At 47.7% G+C, this 19,540-nt stretch overlaps 1 protein-coding gene across 1 annotated transcript; it reads right to left on the bottom strand.

The window, feature by feature from the left end:
* Nucleotides 1–2,837: 2,837 nt before the first annotated feature.
* Nucleotides 2,838–17,593, bottom strand: kcnk5a (potassium channel, subfamily K, member 5a). The gene is made up of 5 exons (XM_048974979.1): nucleotides 16,971–17,593; nucleotides 8,437–8,548; nucleotides 7,544–7,710; nucleotides 7,233–7,401; nucleotides 2,838–6,269 (listed from the first exon to the last, which is right to left on the bottom strand). Exons 1-5 carry the CDS (start codon nucleotides 17,157–17,159, stop codon nucleotides 5,434–5,436), a joined length of 1,473 nt encoding a protein of 490 aa, XP_048830936.1. The 5' UTR covers nucleotides 17,160–17,593; the 3' UTR covers nucleotides 2,838–5,433.
* Between the last annotated feature and the right edge of the window lie 1,947 nt (nucleotides 17,594–19,540).

Here is a 19,540-nt window from a genome sequence, read left to right on the forward strand (position 1 = left end):
GGGTCCCATGCTGACAGCATCCCTCCCCAGGCAAATTCTCCAAGAGGCCCCTGAGAGAGAAGCACTGGCAGCATCAGAGACAATGAGAGCAGACGGATCTGCCAGCAGAGGCCACTCCCCCCCAGGTCCGGACGCGGCCTGTCAGGGGGCATACCTGCTAGCTGACTGGCTCTGCCATCTCTTTCTCTGCCAGCCGCCGATGTTTCCGGCAGGAGGGCCAGACGGCAGCAGCAGCACATGGAGTGTCTGTACGGTCAGACTCAGGGGCTTGTCTTCCTCCCGCTGTGGCTCCACCCGAACTGGACGATCCCGCCGCCGCCCGTCCACTTAGCGTGACTAGCAGTGAGTGCCGGAGTAGCACTACGTGATGTCAGCTTGTTCAGTCAGGAACACTCTGCTCTTCCAACTCTCAACCTCCCCCCCAGGGTGTGGCGGAGGGCTGAACTCGAGATCCCAGCCGACATTCGCCTCAGCTTCTTCAGAAACGTACTGTGAGATCCGCCACCTTGGCAGGTCTCAGTTTGGCGGGGAGGGGGCATGCGGTGTCGCTCGCCCCTGGGTACTGGGCGGCGCCGGACTGGTACGCAGGCTGATCAGACCCCCGCGCCTGCCCTGGCCAGCGACCGCTCCTCATCATCACCTTATCTTGACACTTTTCCTAGAAGCTATTAAAATAAATACTTTTTTTATCCTGCTGATCATACATCTGCTGCCTCCTCCCAAATGTCCCAAATGACACACACACCAGACAGAGACAGACACACGCACGCACACACACACACGCACACCAAACAGACAGACAGACACACACACACACCAGACAGACAGACAGAGACAGACACACACGTGTGCACACACACACACGCACACCAGACAGACACACACACACACCAGACAGACAGACAGACACACACACACACACCAGACAGACAGAGACAGACAGACACACACACACAAACCAGACAGACAGACACACACCAGACAGACAGACAGTCACACACCAGACAGACAGACAGACACACACACACACCAGACAGACAGAGACAGACAGACAGACAGACGTTCACACACCAGACAGACAGACATACAGACAGACACACACCAGACAGACAGAGACAGACAGACAAACAGACAGACAGACACCATTTTCTCCAGTGGATCCTGGCTCAGTCGACTGCATTAGCTCTTCATAACCATCACTAGCTGGGCCATTTGTGGTCTCTGGGCAACAAAAATTTACATAGATATTAAGATATCTGTGACAAAAGAGAAAACATTTCTCTTTTCTTATCCCTATATCGGATACGTGCTTTCTGTGCTTTGCCGCTACTGTTCCTATGGTCATGTCAATGCAGCAAGCCTATTCAATGATTTACCTACAGGCGGCTATGTGGGTTTTTATAACCGGAGCTTTTCATCTGGCTGCGCGTGACATGCGACCTTTCTGTGCACGGTGTAGCGCTTGATTACTCCCCCGTTCTTCGGATGTCGCAAGTCAAGTTCCGCTCTGTTACACAGTCACACAGTGTGGATTTGCTGTGATGCCTCCTTTTTCCAATCACAGACAGGCCCTTCTCCCTTCTTCAGTGCGAGATCACTCTGGGCTTAAAGATACAGTAGAACTTTGAAAGTCGAATGCCTCTTGACTCAACTAGCTCAGACATGGAATGGGCCTGTTGATTTTTTTTTCAACTTGTACCTAGATTGAAATCTTGGAACTAGACCATTCCTGCTAAAACTCGGATGGGTTGAGACGCGTCCAACTCTATCAATTCGGACCTCCGTCATGAAAAATCTAGCCGCAACTCGACGGAAAACTCGGGCACGACAAAACAAAACAGATCCTGCTAAAATTTGCACGGCTCGCGACGTGTCTCCCCTTCGAAACAATAACCCCTTCGTCCCTCCTCCTCTCCACCTGCCACTTCCAGTATGTCATCAACCCACCTTTATATTGGGAAAGTGCTCATAAATTCATTTATTGCATGTTTAATCGCTTTTCCATGTGTGTATTAGTTTTACATTGATCACTAATGCTTTTTGTTATTAGTCAGATAGGTCGATATGTTTAAACAAACAATGATTTGGGGGTCTGGAACATATTAAATTCGTTTACATTATTTCTCATAGGGAAATTTGACTTGGACCTCGACCAAGTCGCAACTCAACCGGCCTTATGGAAGGAAGTTCATGTTCCAAGGTACCACTGACCTAATGAGGAGATCCAGGGATCCCTGAAAATGGGGCATCCTGCCAGCTCAGAGCAGAGCATGAACCTGACATGAGCTGCTGGTATTGGGGCAGGATGGGGGGCTGGCAGGCCTCTCAGCTCAGGGGGGGGACAGTCGGTGTGGCACAGCACCCGCCGCACCATTTAAGTCCGAGAGGCCAAACCTGTTCCCAATTCTCAGAATTCATTCCACCTTTCTTCTGCCCCGCCCTCGGTGTTTGGCTGGAATGCCAAACAGGCTGGGCCACACCATCATCCACTGAACTGCAGAGCTCCTACCTTCTGTTTTTAGATATTGTAGACCCACCCCCCGCCTTTGAAGTATTGTTAGCACCCCCACCCACCCTTCTCCACCCCCATAATAAGGTCATATAAGCGTCATACAATTACATGCTTTCACCCAATTACACAGCGAGAGTAGCCAGATATCCGTGTGGAACCTTCCGGCTCAGGTTCCTCTCACAGATAGAGTAGAAGCTCCTCCCAAAGGTTTCTATAGACTGATACCTGACACTTCAGGAGCAGTGGGAACAGTGGGAGTAAGGCTTGGGTGGGCGGGGGGTTAGGATCACGCAACATAATCCCCAAACAAAAAGTTTACACGCAATGAATTAAAAAAACCCTTTATTTAAAACGTGAATAAAAAGATACATACCCAACACATACATATGCTATACAAAGTGTGAATAATTTAACACGCTGGAGTAAGTTCTACAGTGAATCCAACTCAGAACAACGAAAGTCATTAAACCACCTGGGCTCCATCGAGAGACTTAGTCTCAAATACCCCCCCAAAATTGAGGTGGGGGGGGAGCTCGAATGATAACCCATGGAGAAAGAAATATTGCCCAAGTACCAAAAGACAGTTTCGACAGTATTGTCTTTATGGATGAATGTTAAGGACACTGTGGTCTGAGGTTGCACATCTACCTTTTATCAAGACATCCAAACAGGCTCATGCCATCCTGCAGCTGGTTCGCAGTTTCTGGGCCCGACTCAAAAAGACATTTTGGGGAGCCGTTTGTGGAAAACAGGGGCCCCCCAGCAAATGCGTGTTTGAGTGGTCGTAAACACTGCTGTAAACACCACAGGGGCTGCACAGCTGATTTCTATAGCAAGGATCCAGCTAAAGTATCCAGATAAGGGGGTGTTTTGAGGAACAGAAGCCATGCTTCTGCAGGAGGGGGCGGACTCACTATCCTCCAACAGAGAGAGAGAGAGAGGAAGACAGAGAGATAGGGAGCACAGGATGTTCCACAATGTGGCCTGACGGCACTGCCCAACTGCACAAACACAGGGCTAACGTGGATGGTAGACAGGGAGGGAGGGAGACCTGTTCGTTTGACTGACAAGATGGAGAAACACTGGCTACATGCACAATGGACCTGGAGAGCCCCATGCAATAGATCAGGGTCTAACAGAATATCAGGGATATGCATTCTGGGAGAATCCCAGCTCGCCTAGCCTCAAGGAAGCCCAACAGAGCGTGAAATGTTTCCTTGACCACGTTAAAGTGTTTTGTTTACTAACCATCTTGAGGAAACGGGAGAGAAAGGGGAGCGAAGGCCAAGGAGGAAAAACATGCTGCAGGACAGACCGGGGGTCTAAATCGAGGCAGGAAGCCCGGGCAGGAAGACGTGCAGCGGGAGCCACAGCGTTCGGCACGGTGACGCAGGCGGGGGGTGTGAGAAAAAGCGCAGCCGGGTCTCTGGGGACCGGCGGGAAGGATACAATCACCCGCGACTCCGTTCCTGCAGTCAGCCGTATCCCAAAATACCTCTCGGGCCAGAGCAGTGGCTTGCAGTTCTGCGTGGCTCTCTTTTGAAGACACATGCGCAGGTTCTCCTCTAGGTCCTCAGGAACCAGCACCAAACACTTCAACCTATACACAGCCTACACATGGTGTAGCCAGTTAACTAATCGGTTACCCCCACTGCCCAGTCAACAGTACAAACGATGCTGAAACTAACTCACTGACAAATGAAGAGTATGCCGAGAGGGAGAGAGGAGGGAATGAAAGCAGGAAGCAGATAAGCAGGACAAATGGCTTCCACAACCCACCAGCGAAGCCCAAGTCCCTGGCCGCTTCTTGGAGATGTGCTGGGATCGTTTAGGCTTAGGTGCTGCCTGAGGTTGGCTTGTGCGTGATTAAATAGACACTCCTTCACTGAAATACATTTCAGTAATACTTATCGTTAAATAGCACCAATATGGTGAAAGCAATTTGCAGAACCAGAAGAGCTTCACATCCATCAGCCCCACCTGGAGGCCACAGGAGGCAGGGCGGATGTGATGGCTCTTTGGTGTCAGCACAGGCTCGAGGTCTGACACTAGGAATAAATACCCAGGCCTGCAAAGGGGCCCAATTACTCTGCATTCTCAGTAAAACCTGGATCTCCATCGCTCATAGGAGTTTTACTTAATGTTCTGAGGGCAGAAATTATTGATTCAGAGAGATAACCAATCACATTGTTAGAAGTCAGTCCAAGCAACTAGAGGAGGTGGAAGAAACCAATCAGATGTCTTTGTCCCGCCTCCTCCACTTGCTTGGACCCACCACCACCACAATGTGATTGGTTCTCTCTCTGAACCAATGGTTTTTTGTTCTGCCCTTAGAACATTTTTTTTCTAAGTAAAAATCCTGTGAGCATTTCTATCACAGAACAGCAGTGCTCTCTCAATTTGAACATCGAATTTAAATCATCCATCAAAGTGAACTATGAACAAACTTCCAAACTCTAAATTAACAGGGCATTAAATGACGTAGATAAAATATTTGCAGCAAATTCAGCAATTTCCCAAATGTGTCCACTTCACAGCCCTGGTTGCTTATAATTAAGACACATCATACCCCAACCACCCATAATAAAATATCTAACAGGTCCAGGAATAAATATCAAACCTTCATTTCACAGGAACAGCCCGTCCAGCTTGGGTCCCACAGAAAAAAGTCCATATTCCTAAACGCAGAACTAATACCAATACAGTCTGATATCGCCACCCAGGTGAAAAGCAAACCGCTTGGACTCCAGTCAGGTGACCGTAAAGGCTGGACAGAACAATCAACGGTGTGTATTAGTGTCCTCTTCATTTGACACCCTTCACCCAATCTGGCAATGTGCAAATTCCTACAACATTCAAACACCAAAAAAAAAATAAAAGACTAAAGTGGAGAGATCACAGTTGCTGTCTGTGGCTCAGGCTCAGGAGTTCGTGTTGTGCTCCTTAGAATATTCCTCCACCAGACGCTCATAGGAGTGGCAGCGATCCAACCCGTCCGAGGTAAACACAGAGCCATCAGACTCGCAGCTTGGCTCTTTGGAGTCCGTTTCAGATTCCCCGTTCTCATCGGAGGTGGAGAGCTGGGCCTTGGTATCCGCATTGACCAGGTTCTCCTCATCGATGAAGGTGATGTTGGCGTTCTGGTAGATGAAGGCCTGGTACTCCTCCCCACTGGCCTCCAGGCCAGGTTCTTTGTCCAGCTGGTTCTCAAACATAGCTCCCCCTGCCTCCAGGTCCAGTCTGGGCGTCAGGCCCCCGTGTAACACGCTACCCTCCCCACCCATCAGATAGTTCTTGGACTTGGAGAAGGCCACAGTTACACGGTCGCCGAAGCTGTACCGCCGCTTGCGCCTCGGCGAGCCGTCCAGGGTTAGTATGGGGTAGTAGTCACTGCCGTCGTTGCAGCTCTTGGAGCGGTTCAGCTCTTTGCACAGCTGGCCGCTCCGGTCCTTCTTGCTGCCGATCTGTTTGATGAGATCGTTGTAACCCTCCCGCTTTTCCGGAAGCGGGAGGAAACTGATGCGGCCATCCCCTTCCCCTGCCATGGAGCTCAAGTGAGCCTTGTGGGCCTTATAATGCTGCAGCTGATCCAGGGAGAGCTTGCGTCTCTTCCTCCGCTTCTTCAGAGCTTTATGGGCCTCAATCATCATGCGGACCTTCCAGTTGAAGAAGAGGGACAACCAGGCCAAGCCCAGGTAGATCCACACCTCCACAAAGTAGCGATAGAGCACTGGATAATCCGTGTTGGGGTCTACACCTGCCGTCACAGAGGGAGAGGTCTGTTACACACGCATAATAATAATAATAATAATATTTAAACTTATCACAGGCACTATAAAGATAAGGAACACCTATAGGCTACACATATTTATTATTTTTCAACATCATCTTTCTCGAAATGTCGTGCAATATGGTAAACATCTTTTATGTGATTTTGCAACCGAAAGCCTGACATGATGACAAATCACGGAAATCCCAGAGAAGAGTTTCACTTTTGAATTCACTCATCCACGCGCCCTGAGGCGTGTTTTTGTTGAAACACACCTGTACATACCTCTGTTCAATATCTTGTCATTGTTTTACACGCTTTCTTTGCTAGGAGCACTTTCCACAGCAGGCTCAGCAGGGAAGCCCACCTTACACCCCATTCTTTGGTAGCTACTTCCTACTTCCATATTATTTCCTAAACATTTACACAGGCACCCACCCACAAGTTCTCCCACAGACAGTGAAGGGTCAGTGGAGCCTCTCACCACATTAACAAATAAGTAAGGGAAGGAAACCTCTGCACTGCTTCAGAGTGAAGCACATGCATCCAGGGAGGGTATTCATTCCTGCATACATTTTAATATCAGATTATCAAGAGGCGTTTGTGCCCTTTGTGGGAAGAGTGCAAGTCAACGTGACTCAAACACAGGACTTTGGGAGAACGTTCACCGCATTCTCTTACACAACATTTCCGGTGGCTCAGGAGCACCTGTTAAGTATGGTTAAAAAAATAAACAAATAAAAATAAGAACTTCAAACCATAAGGCTTTACAAATCATACAAACAAATCATAAATCATACAAGGTGAACTGTAAAGTATGTAAAAGTAGGAAACCTGCTCTTCAGCAGGGGAAAAGATAATGGTTTCTTGGAATTCTCTAGAAAGTTTAATAGCGTTCCACTCCAGCACTGGAGGCCGAAGAACGGACCAAAGATCAGGAGAGCTACATACCTGCGACCAGGTCTCCGAAGCCGATCGTTGTCAGGGTGATGAAGGAGAAGTAGAGGCCATCGATGTAGGACCATCCCTCTTCGACCATGAACACAAATGGGGGGATCAGCAGATGCACCAGAATTCCCCACAGGAGGAAGAGGGCCGTGCAGGTGAACTGAGCTTTACGCTGTAAGCAGACATCGAGAGACTGTTCACATCTCTCACATTTCCAGCTGACTGGAAAGCCCCGGTCTGTTCTGGATCCAGCACAAAGAAAACCCCGCTGTCAGGCTAAATGCCTTTTCACCTCCTGCCTGCTGAAAGCTTACCAAAGACAGGCCCCTTTTGGTCAGGTACTGGCCCAGGTGCTTGGCCCGGCCCCCGAAGAATTTGCCCAGCTCGCTGATCCAGGTCAGGCAGAGCGGGACGCCGAAGAGCCCATAGAAGATGCAGAAGACACGTCCACCAGAGGTCTTTGGGGAGATGTTCCCATAGCCTGTGGATGGCACAAGATGGAGGCCGGTCCCAATAAATGACTCAATCACTGTAAAGCATGAGAGGGCCACTGGGCAAGCTGATGAAGATGAGGTCCTCATAACTCAGGATCATACCCCATCTCCCCAACCCAGGGCTCTGCAGTATTTAGTCTCACCGCAAACAACAGGTGTTTCGTTGAAACAACCACTGTCACTACAGTGAGTATATCAGGCACAGTTTGTGTAACTAGCTGGTACATACCCTGCCAAACAGAATATTTCAGTAAGATCTTTAGCTGTTATGCCACCCACGGGTCACTGGGTACACAAGCACGACCAGGCTCGGTGGTGGTCTGTAAGGACACTCCAGCGAACACAGGATGCCTACGAGCGGTAGGCCCTGAAGCCAGCGAATGTGGAAAACACGCCAGCAGCATAAACAGACGACTGTTGTTCTGTGTGGTGATTTCTACCGGGTTCTATCTTATCTCGATGCTTTATCATATTCCCAGAGCAAGCAGAGACCTGCTACCAGATCATTTGTCCACCTGTGAGGTTGGCATTCCACTCCAATAAGAAAATAAACACACTACAAACCTGAAAAACGCAAAACTCAAACGAAAATCACAAACTGCCTGCAAACAAATACTCAGAAATGCCAAATCCATATATTTGCCCCCCCCCCCCCCCCGTCAGGTTGCCCGCACACCCAATACACCCCCTCTCCAGGCCACCCTGGCACCCACCTATGGTCGTGATGACAGTGGCTGCAAAGATGACAGCGTTGGGCCATTTCCAGTTGTTGAAGGTCTTGTTGCCGGTGATGGTGACACCCTGTCCGGCTGCCGTGGAGACAATCTGCAGAGAAGGAGCAGAAAAGAAAAGGAGGACAGATGTTAGGGCAGCGTGAAAGGCCACAGTGCAGGTGGGCAGATGGGGGCACTGAAGGTGTGGCACCCTCTTTCGCCATCAGTGTCATGAGATCTCATGACCAACCTGAAGAAGGCACTCCCCTCCCCCCCTCCCAATCCCACGAGAAGCCAATTCAGGATGACGAAGCGAGGGAGGTCAGGCCTTTCATCAGAGCCGTCAGGGATACAGCGGGGAAAAAAAGAAAAGCAGATTCATGGAAGGCAGCGCCAGCCGTCTGGCCGTAAACTGTATAGTTTACTGTTCCTGGAAAAGACAATTCGTTTAAGGGAAGAGCCGGGCGTCCTTGCAGGTGCACTGACGTCCATTAAAAATCACAGCGCTGGCAATGAATGACCTCTACCAAGACCCGATGTAATCATTACCCTGTGGTGTCAGGCATGGCGGTGACATGACAACAGATTTGTCAGACTCCCACTTTATGTACAGACTTGAAAAGTAAATCTGCAGCAGGTGGGAGCTACAAACTTCTGGGCCTTCACGCAGAGCCAGACTCGGCCCTGCTCTGTCACTCAACAGACAGCCAGGTGTTGGCCATACCAGCACAAGCATCCATGCAGACAAACAAGATTGTGGCTAACCCGTTCAGCCAACACCCAGCAGGACACCACCACCAGAGCACCCCATGAAAGGCCCCGAACATCCAGCAAGTTCACCCAGGCTGACTGGCTAGTTTGCACGGCCTCATCCACCAAGTGTCCTTCCTCGAGTTACAGAGGAGTCCAATCAAGCTCCAAGCTGTTCCCTGCATAGCGAGAGAGAGCCCCTTTCCATGGAGAGACGTTTACAGATGCTAATACATGCTAAATATCTAAAGTACGGTATGCACAACACAGTGTCATGTGACATAATGGGCAGGGTCACCCCTCAATTTAAGCCCAGATGAGAAAAGGTGGATTCTGAGGTATGCTACCAATCGGGTGTGATTTTAACACTGAAAAGCTCCACCAATTTAAGGAATTACAGACAAGAGAAATAGCCTAGATGCAGCAGCATAGAATTAGCGTAGCGCCTCTTCCCTCCAGACCCTGCTCTTGCTTGAGCCATGCGTGGAGCCCGGCTTTCCTGACCCAGCTTTGCAGCACCTTGCGGGGACCTGGCCAACCTCCAAAAAGAGGAGCAGAGTCTCGGCTTCATAGCGACAGAAGCTCACAAAACAAAGACTTCCTCTATCTCCCTTTCAGAATCTCAAAAATATTTTTTCCGGGTGTGTTAGCATGCATAAGATGGATTAGTTACTAAGAACAGCACGGCAACAAAACAAATTCAAATTGCAGAGCATTATGACAACAAAAACGAACACATCCGGTTCTTTCCCCTTCTCAAAAGAAAAAAATGCAGCAAATTCACATTAACCAAGCCCAACAGATCCCATGAATGAACAAACGTGTTTGTCCTGTGATCAATGAAGCCAAGGAGAAGTATTGATTTTTGCAGCCATGAAGCCTTCTCGCCCTAGAGAGAACACGGTGATCCAGATAAGGTGGACGATGGCCTCCTGGAAGCTTCATAGTGGGACTTCCTCGGATACCCATGGAAAGCTTCGGGTTCAAGTTTAGGTCGGCTGACAGCGCGTCTTTAGGCCTTGAATTGAGTGATTCTTTGAGCAAATGGCGGGCAGGTCTCAGTGAAGGCCAACATGGCCCAGACCTGCTCCTGGATAGCTGGTGTCCTTCAAGGCAGAGAAAAGACATAGGGACCACTGACAGCGGTACTCTGTGTACTTCCTGTCCATCCTACGCACAATGACTGACAGAATAAGAACAGTAACAGTCAGCCCTACCTACACCCAGACCAAATTTTACATCTTACATTTTCCATCTTAACTTAGCAACAACTGGAGATGCATGGTGTGCAGTTTTGAGTGTGTGTGTGTGGGGGTGTGTGTGTGTGGGGGGAAGGCAGAATCTCCTGCAAGTTCCCTGTAGCGAAAGCGAGGCAACGTCACTGCTACATCTCCTGATATTTGCGATTTGCAGTGAAACACTGCGCCATCCAGGCTACGGAATGACCTAGAGAGACTCCGCGCTGCAACCCGGAATTCAGAAGAGGCAAATAAACAAATTCATAATTTGTTTTTAAAAATCGTCAAGAGAATAATGATCTGCTCCTTGTTCCATACCAGGGCAGCGACAGAAACCGGCTTCCGCGGGAAGCCCTCGACTAGACCGCCGTGGCGCACGAGCTTATCTTTCTTGTCAGGATCATAAATTACGACAGACGAGCAAATATGCGGTCATTGCAGAGTTTGGACTCTGCTTCAAGGACAGACCCCTTAAAATACACAGGACCCAAGTAAAGCAAAGATCATTAGACTAGACTACAACCCAAAAACCTAAAAACTCAGAAACCCATGAACTAAGGCGTCTAGTTATAACAAAGAGTGGAGGCATAAAACTCACTGAACAATTTTAAGAAGGAAGAGAAACAAAAGTGAGCACAGAAAAATGATGCCAAGCTCTAGCGAGGAGGTGACACTGCAGATTTCAGATCAATAAACGAGGTCGTCGTCTGAGATGAAATCTGCTGTTTTTGCCATTCAGACTGGAAGCAGAAGCCGCCGCAAGCACAGAGCAGCGCAAACCACAAACAGCCACCGCATGGGACCCTGACAGCAGCTGCCGACGGGAGTGACAGCTACGACGAATCTGAGCCTTGCAGAGCGAGCTGGGCACCCGGCCAACTATAGACGGTCACAGGCGGCGCAAACCGTCAAGTCGCTAATACATGGAAATGTGCAACAAAGGCGAGACCCTTTTCCCCGGCTGATCTTCTCGGGGCGGCAGGGGGAGGCCACGTTAACTGCACGGCAGGATCCCCCCCCCCCCCCACCGACATTCTGTGACTGGATGGTGTCAGAAGGCTATTAGGGAAGCAGCAGGCTTTCTCCCCCAGTAAACTCAAGGTCGACGTCTCCATCACTCAAACTGTCAGCGGCCTTGGGAATGAAGATCTTCTCTTGCTCAAGTTCAAAAACTCCTCACAACCGACACAAGAAAAGGTCAAAAGCTGAAGCAAAAACACAGATAAGAGGCTGAAGGATTCTGGGCAAATCAGACGTTCCTCCTCTAGCGGTTAACAGGACCGGAACCTGCCAGCCAGCGAGGCAGTTCCCCTCGAGCATTACTGTGGTTCTGCCCTGGAGGATCTTGAGAAAGACCATGCCATAAGCCTGCAGGTGGGGGAGGGGCTCGGTCTGCTGCGAAACGATAACCCAAACATATGGAAACCGCAACCACAGACCCCACGATGACAATGCGACTGCGAGCAGACCGTAAACACGCTCCGAACATGCTGCCCACGCGCAGTAAAGTGCCATGGCTCCGTGTACTAAGACCAACGGCGTCTCACTTCCCGTACGGCCACCGCAGACAGAACTGCTTCTGCTAGCAAATCGGCTGCATGTCCAACAGGAAAGCTAGAGGACTCAAGGCCAACGTGTTCCTTCCAGATGTTAAAATACATTAAGACTACAGCACTGCAAGTTAGAAGCAGGTAATAAAACGCTGGCCACTTACATTCGAAAACATTCCTAAATGTGTTTTTTTTCTTATTATAACTTATTATACAAAAATAAGTGTGTTTTGGTCTAGACTCTTGCCTTCTTCAGCCTACAAGCTCTACAGCGAAGTTAAATATATCTCAGTAACAGCTTCACTCCTACATTCAAACCCATTAGCATCTACTGGAGGAATTTAAGGTGCTTGGTGACCTTCCCAAGCTCCTCCTTGGACCCAGGTTAACTGGCTTTATCACCATATTAAACAACTTGTCATTTGGTAAGTGAGGGGCTGAAATGAGTCAATCTGAACAGGAATATTAGCATTGCAGTTTCAGTGGTGACAAAAGGTCCATCTAGCATCTCTGTCATCAGATGACATTGGGTGATGACTTGTATCCTCAAAGGAATTCTTCACGAAAGCCACCCGTGCCAGAAGACGAGAAGTGAAACTTGTTTTGCATGCTCTAGCGCTGGAATTTTCCATTAGAGGATGCATCAGCTGCAAAGGAATAAATGAGTCTTGTGCTGCTTGGAGGAAACTCTCCAAGCAACTGAGCTTCCGTCAACTTGCTTATTATACAGCAGGAATTTGGTCACACGTTCATTTTGCTATTTTGTCCACACAAGTTGAGGCAACGCAAGTCCAACCTATCATAAAGACACTGAGGTTGGCTAACATTTCACAAAACCAGCTTCTGCACACGTAACTTCACAGTAATTTCCACAGGGGAAGTACTTCAGAAATTTCACAGTTCCTCAGCTTCCATGACATCTGTTTTTATCCCGCGATCTAAACAGTTTTGGTAACCAAACAAATTCTCAGAATTAATAAAAGTTGCTGACGCCTAATTTTCAGCCAAGTACAGGTTACAGGGAAACTGGCTTGTAAGTAGGTTCAAGGTCTGCACAGATTCCTAAGAAAGAATGTTTATTATCCTACGAAAGATGTGACGTGGACCCATAAAAAGTGAAACTGTCCCTTAATGTCTATTTCCCATTATCTCTGGTAAATAATTAGCAGCTGATGGCGACTTCTCGAGGGTTTGTTGGGAAGACAGAAGTTTTCCCTTGATGTTTGCCTGCCGATGAAAGTAAATAAGTGGGCAGAGACTGAGCTGAGTGATCGGACTGCCTCGGGAGGCCTGCCTGACAAGGGTGACCCTCCAGGTCACACATCAATAAAGACGAGCAATGATGGGCCATTTCCACGTAAATCAGTAACAAAGATGATCCCCAAGGGTTCAGGAAAAGTCTGGACTTACTTCCTCAAAAGAAAACACACCATTGTTAGTTGGATTTCGGCAGGACACTACTTACACAGATAAAGTTCAGTCCAATCTTGCCATGCTGATAAGACCTTCCATACTTCATCGTACTACATTTGTGAACTGAATGAGTCCCACTCCCGGTACACAGAGGACTGAAAAAGAGTCTGAGGTTCAAGAAAACCTAAAATGATCAATGGTCTGACTGTCAAAGAATGTTCTATCCAGACTTGCATAAGTGTTATGGGGGGAGGGGGTGCAGAAATGAACACTTTGGGGTCCTCCACCAGGTCCTCAGCTGTAGTTCACGCTGCCCATGGCTGACTATTGATCGCGCCTGTTGTACATATTTCTCTTTTTTTTATTGTCATTTTGTTAGACACTTGGAAACAACACCCTGCAGCAGCTTGATCTTAATTTAGCAATAACACGTCTCAAGAACTGTCGCTTGAATATTTCCACCCCATATATGGTGACAAACAATGTTCAATGTCAGTTGCATATCCTGTTTGTGTACCTCAATAAAAGATGCTGCGAGGGGATTTCGACTGAGAGGCTGACACCTCGAGGTCAGGACCGGGCTTCCCTTGCAGCAAGTAAAAAGTCATCACAGCTGTCTGTGTTGTTCTGTGTTCAGAGACTGGTTGGTTTCCAGCGCATCTTCAGAAGAAGAAAACCCTAACAGCGTCCTTAATGAAAAACCAGATCAACCCGCATGGCCAGGTCACTGTAAGCTTCCAAACCAAACTGTCACAGCCCGTAAAGCGTGACGCTGCTGAACTCAATCACCAGGTTCCACTACACACCTGACCTGCAGTGTTTCCTAACGTAAGCATCCGCACAGACAGTAAGGCAGCTAGCCAGCATGTCACCCCTGAAATCCCCCGCCCCCCCCCCCCCCGCCAAAAGACGCTCATCTGTCTGACTGGGTCCTGTTTTCAACAAATGTGGTGCATCAGCCTGACATTTTGAAGATTATCTTGATGAGATATAAAGTACTCAGCATCCGTCCTCAGGAGCTGGACTTTGTGCCATTGTTGTACTCTCATTGCAACCTTACACAGTCTCACTTCAACCCAATCATCTGTCTATAACAACCCCCCCCCTTTATCAATAATAAGTTCTACTTTCACAGGCCCACTCAGGTGATGGGAGTGCAAGGTGAGTGGTGAAAAAGTGCACAGATGTGCACAGCTCTTCCCCTTATCCCAACTACACAAGCACCCACACAGAATGTGACATTTCAGGTCGGATCAGCCTGGGGGTGCTTCACATCGACAGGCCAGTACGCAAACCTTCCCGGCCTCCTGAAGACAGTATACGGGTCTCACCCGGGGAATGCCAGAGCGCCCACATTCCTCCTGGTGCTCAACAGACGCGCAAGACCTGCACTGACACACACCTCGATGCACCCTCAGCACTGCCAACTCTGATTACCATTCGTTTACGTTTTTATAGCCCCACTGTGCATTTTCACACCATAAATCACCTGAGGCCTATTCCAAAGAAGGACTATCATAACAATAGAGGAGAAAGCTGATCAATCAAGATGAGTGAGACTTTAACCCAGACTAATATGCAACACCACTCCAGATTCATATAAAAAGAAATATGTTGACCAGTCAAAACGGAGATGGAAAAGATCCTGACACGGGAGATTAGTTCCACAATGGAGTGCTCGCTTCCATAAATCAAAAACCCACAAGTCCTTCCTCAGAGTCGTGGATCAAAAACAACAATAATTTCAAAACCTTTGTATTGTGCTGCAGAGGGAATTTTCAGAACCCCACTGGCCCCCGTTTTCATATTCCTGGACCCGTACGGAACCCCAGAGCTAATATAACGCATTCTTTGTGTTTGGAAGAGGTGGAAGCTGCTTCCCCGCGAAGATTTAACGAGCCCACAGCAGCTGCCACATTCAGGAACCGCTCCACAGAGGTCAAAGGCTGAGAGGATCTGGCGGGGGTGAGGGGGGGCCTATATGGGACACAGAATGCCCGTGGTTCTGAAGCATTGCTTCATTTAATCCACTCAATGAGGGCGGAGAAAGTCAGGGGTGAAGGCGGCCATTAGACCATCGCGATGGCACATGCGGCCTGGGGGATATGCTGGGGCACGTTCTTTGGCCAGAGGCACGTAGAAGCAGTGGGGTGGTGGGGAAGGAACCGGCCGCTACGGGCTGCCGCAGAGAATACCCCCCCTCGTGATTCTGTCGCCTGTTTGTTTTGGGAGAGAGTGTCTTTCTCGCCAAGGGCATTACAGCCCCTCATCGCCTCTACCACCCAAACGGCCATTACCTCCCTCCAATGAGAGCTGCCACACGCCAACCCAAAGCATGCGAATGTGGTTTCTCGCGAGCATCTTTTGGGGAGGAGGCCTCACCCGAGAACACTGTGCAATCCAGAGGCCAGTAATAAAACACAAGCGCATTCATATTTGCAACATTCTGGGGGAGGGGCTCCTGCGAAAGCAGCAAAGATGCTGAGGTAGCATGAGAAACACATGACTAGACAAACGCACAAGTTTCTCTGCATCCCGGTCGGCTGCCTGTAAATCTCAGTCTCCCCAAAACACCATGCTGCTTATACCACTGCTGGCTACTATCACAGAAGCCACGAGTTCTTTCAGCCTGGGGATCCAGTTCCAGGGCGCATGAGCATCGGTACAACTCTGAGGGGTTCTGCAGGGGGTAAAGCCTGGGAGGCCTGGCTTCCTCCAGGAAGCGCGTAAAAAAACACGTGCCCCTGGCGTTCGGGCACAAGGCAGCCCAAAGAACACAGAGACAAACACGACCTGCGTAAACACTGACACGCCTGTAACGTAACGGGCTCTGTTTGCCATCTCCGTCTCCATCTTACTTATTAGGATGGTGCTGCAGGAGCCACAGGTGGAACATTATTCAAGGTTCAGAAAAGAGCAGAACCTGAACACATTTCTTCCTTAGTCGTTCCTTCTACATGCGAATACTTGTGCAAATGCAAAATAAAGGATTTATCATTTATGTCATCACTGCCAAGTCTTGGCACACACTGGCTAAACAACAAAATCGTCAAGTAAGACAGGGAATCCTGACACACAGGTATAAAGTAAACTGTTAACTATTTATTGAAGGTTTAGTGTTTGTACTGAAACACCTAACAATCTTAAAAACAGCCCTCTCGTAAATTTCAGAACACACCTAGGCAGAAGTCCTGAGATCATGCCTTCAGCGACGTCTAAAAATCTGCATAATTTACTCTGTAAGTTTAATTAAGGACCAATTATTTTACAATCCAAATATTCACCCGCACGCGGTTTTTTTAGGTGCCCTATATTATCAGAAAAACAAAACTGACATGCAGCAGATACAAAGGCAAGAATGCAAAACGTTAAACGACATGGCCATAAATGTAAGGAATGCTGTTTTACTGATATTGCTTAGCATTCAATGCATGGAAATTGAAAGCTAATCCAATAAATGATGGATTCTAACTGCAGTACACGATATTACAGTCACTTAAGTGTTTACACTGAAAATATATCAGAAAATATTTTGCTTCATTTGTCCAAAAGACCGTTAGAGGACTTTACGTAAATTCCATACCTCCAAAATCCTGTCCAAGTCATCTTTCTTGAGACAAGGGTAGTCTTTGAGTATCTGCTCTCTTTGTGAGGTGTACTCCTTCACCGCGAGCTTCCAGTTCGGCTCCTCAAGAACCTGAAATATCGCTGCCCCAATGGACAGATAAAAAATGATTGCAGAAGTCAATAAAGGACCCTTGTCCACCGCCATCAAGCTCAACTGGGGGCTTATACGTCAAGTCCACTGAAGAAAGCCGGGTTTGAATTAAAGACGCCGAGCCAAGCGCATTCTCCTGCAAATATATGCCAGTGTGAAGCGGTCTCAGGAAACTGACATAAATGTTAATGGCAGAGTGTCCATGAGAGTGGAGTAGGGCATTAAAGACAACGATTATTATTATAATAACAATTATAATAATAATAGTTTTTTTTGTTGTTTTTGTTCTTGCTGGGAACTGCCCGGTTCCTCCAGCGTCTCTCTCCACGTGCACGCTTCTTATAACAGATAAAGTTGCGCTCCAGTCCGAAGTATCGCAGAAAGTTTGGCACGAAGTGGGGGTGGAGGAAAAGACAAAGAACCGCCCATGCAACAGAGGAAGAGACACAAGCTTGGGTTTTTCAGCAGCGTGCAGGTAACTGTGAAGTCAGAACTTCCCTCAGTTTACTGAGAGAAAAAAATCACAAGTTTAAACCTGTTTATTGGTTAGTCTCCGGGAACAAATCAAGTAACCTGTCCCTTTACAATTAAAACGTAAAAAGATTTTTTAAATTGGAAAATAATGTCATCGCAATCGCTCTTTTCATTCCCTTCGGTGAATATTTGTTTCGACGGGAATAATTCATAGTAGTTCGTCTAATGTTACTAATGAATGTAATCTTTTTTAAATGTATTTCATTGCATTCCACACCGCAGCTGATGACTAATGCCATATAATAGTTTCTTATTTTTGGATATTATCTATATATTCTTTTATTATTAGCACGATTGGCAGCTTACTGGAATCTTATCTTTTTAACAATAGTATGAACACGCTTTACTCTTGGTACACTTTCTACCTGCCGGGGGCTGATAGTAATGAATTAACTAAGCGCGCATGTTTTTGTGCTGACTGAGAAAATTTATCACTGAAAGTGTCAAAAAACTTTTTGTAAATGCAGTTTCCCTATATTTGAGGAAAGTTTTTCCTATTAAGTGATTCACAAACGTAAATTACATTATGAAAACAATACGACGAGTAAAAGAGGACTATGTTTTTAATAGGAAAGGGTTACGGGGTTAAGACTGTTTATGTGTTTAATGATTTCCAGGATGAAACTGCATAATGCTTCAGCCGATTTTCTTACTGTCAGTTTCAACTTAACCAATGCAATTAACCGCAAGTTTATGCAGGACACGGATGCAGGCGTAATAAATCCAGCACTATAATACTTATATTACAGTCACAACCTTGTTTGTCTTTCCAATTTTATGGATGCATAACATTTTATTTAGGTGCATTAACAAAAATGATTACAAGTTGATTTATTGGCAGGACTGAGGGTAATTTGTTGTACAAATGCATCATCATGCATCGAAAGTCCAGTTTCTGCTTACGCATTGAGATTTGTTTGTCTGAAGAAATGTAATTAACTAACTAGGTAAAATTCACCGATCATCAAGCCTATATCGAACAGGGCATGTTATGGACAAATAAAACAACCATGCATATTTAATATATTCAATGCCATTAGAAGTTTGAGCCATCCGTAGTAAACGTTAAAGGATAAAGAAGAAGAAAACTTCGATTTATGTTGATGTGTTTTCTGAGGGTGTCGGACCTATTCGGGTTTTCTAAACGACGTGACTTGTATCTGAGCCCCGGTGAAAAGCCAGTATTACATGAGGAACCATGAGCTGGTTTCTATCACGAACTAATTCTAATTTTAATATTCGAGATGAGCTGCCTTGGCGAACTCTTTCTGCAAGGCGCATTAATAAGTTTGGCGGCAGGAGATCATCCCTGGCTGTTCCGGACTTCCAGCCTCGTAACAATCGCTGTCTATGTCCTTCCCCGCCCTAATAGCCGTTGACTTCGTTTACTGAGGTGATTACATTAAGAGCTTTGTTCCAACACACACTCCTTCTGGGGAATTTAATCAGTCCTCCCCCCCCCCCCCCCCCCCCCCTCGTGCCAGGCGCCGCATTGCCTTGCCGATGGTCAGCAGAAACTGCACCTTACTCAGCCAGGCTTTTCACTCCTGTCGGAACACACTGCCAGCGTGTGATCCAGCTGACCGGTTTGGGACATTGCCCTAATGGTGCTGACATTCCAGTATAGATACGTGGATCTGCGTGATACTGGGACACAAGCAAGCTGCACAGCACTGCCATCCTCAGCATCTGCAATACTGAGACAGAGTAATGTTTACAGCTGCAGAGTAACAGAACGCATGTCGAGGCCTGCTCTGTTTACACAGGTGTCTGGCCGGTTTTTCACGGGGGCCTCTGATTAGACGTGACCCCCTGGTAAATTGGACGGGAGAACACAGGCCAAACCCCCAGCCCTTGTTGCCATGGCGAGCACCAAGCGGGAGGAGACCAGAAACAGACTG

Source organism: Brienomyrus brachyistius, chromosome 14 (genome assembly GCF_023856365.1).
Source record: "Brienomyrus brachyistius isolate T26 chromosome 14, BBRACH_0.4, whole genome shotgun sequence".
Classification (NCBI taxonomy): Eukaryota; Metazoa; Chordata; class Actinopteri; order Osteoglossiformes; family Mormyridae; genus Brienomyrus; species Brienomyrus brachyistius.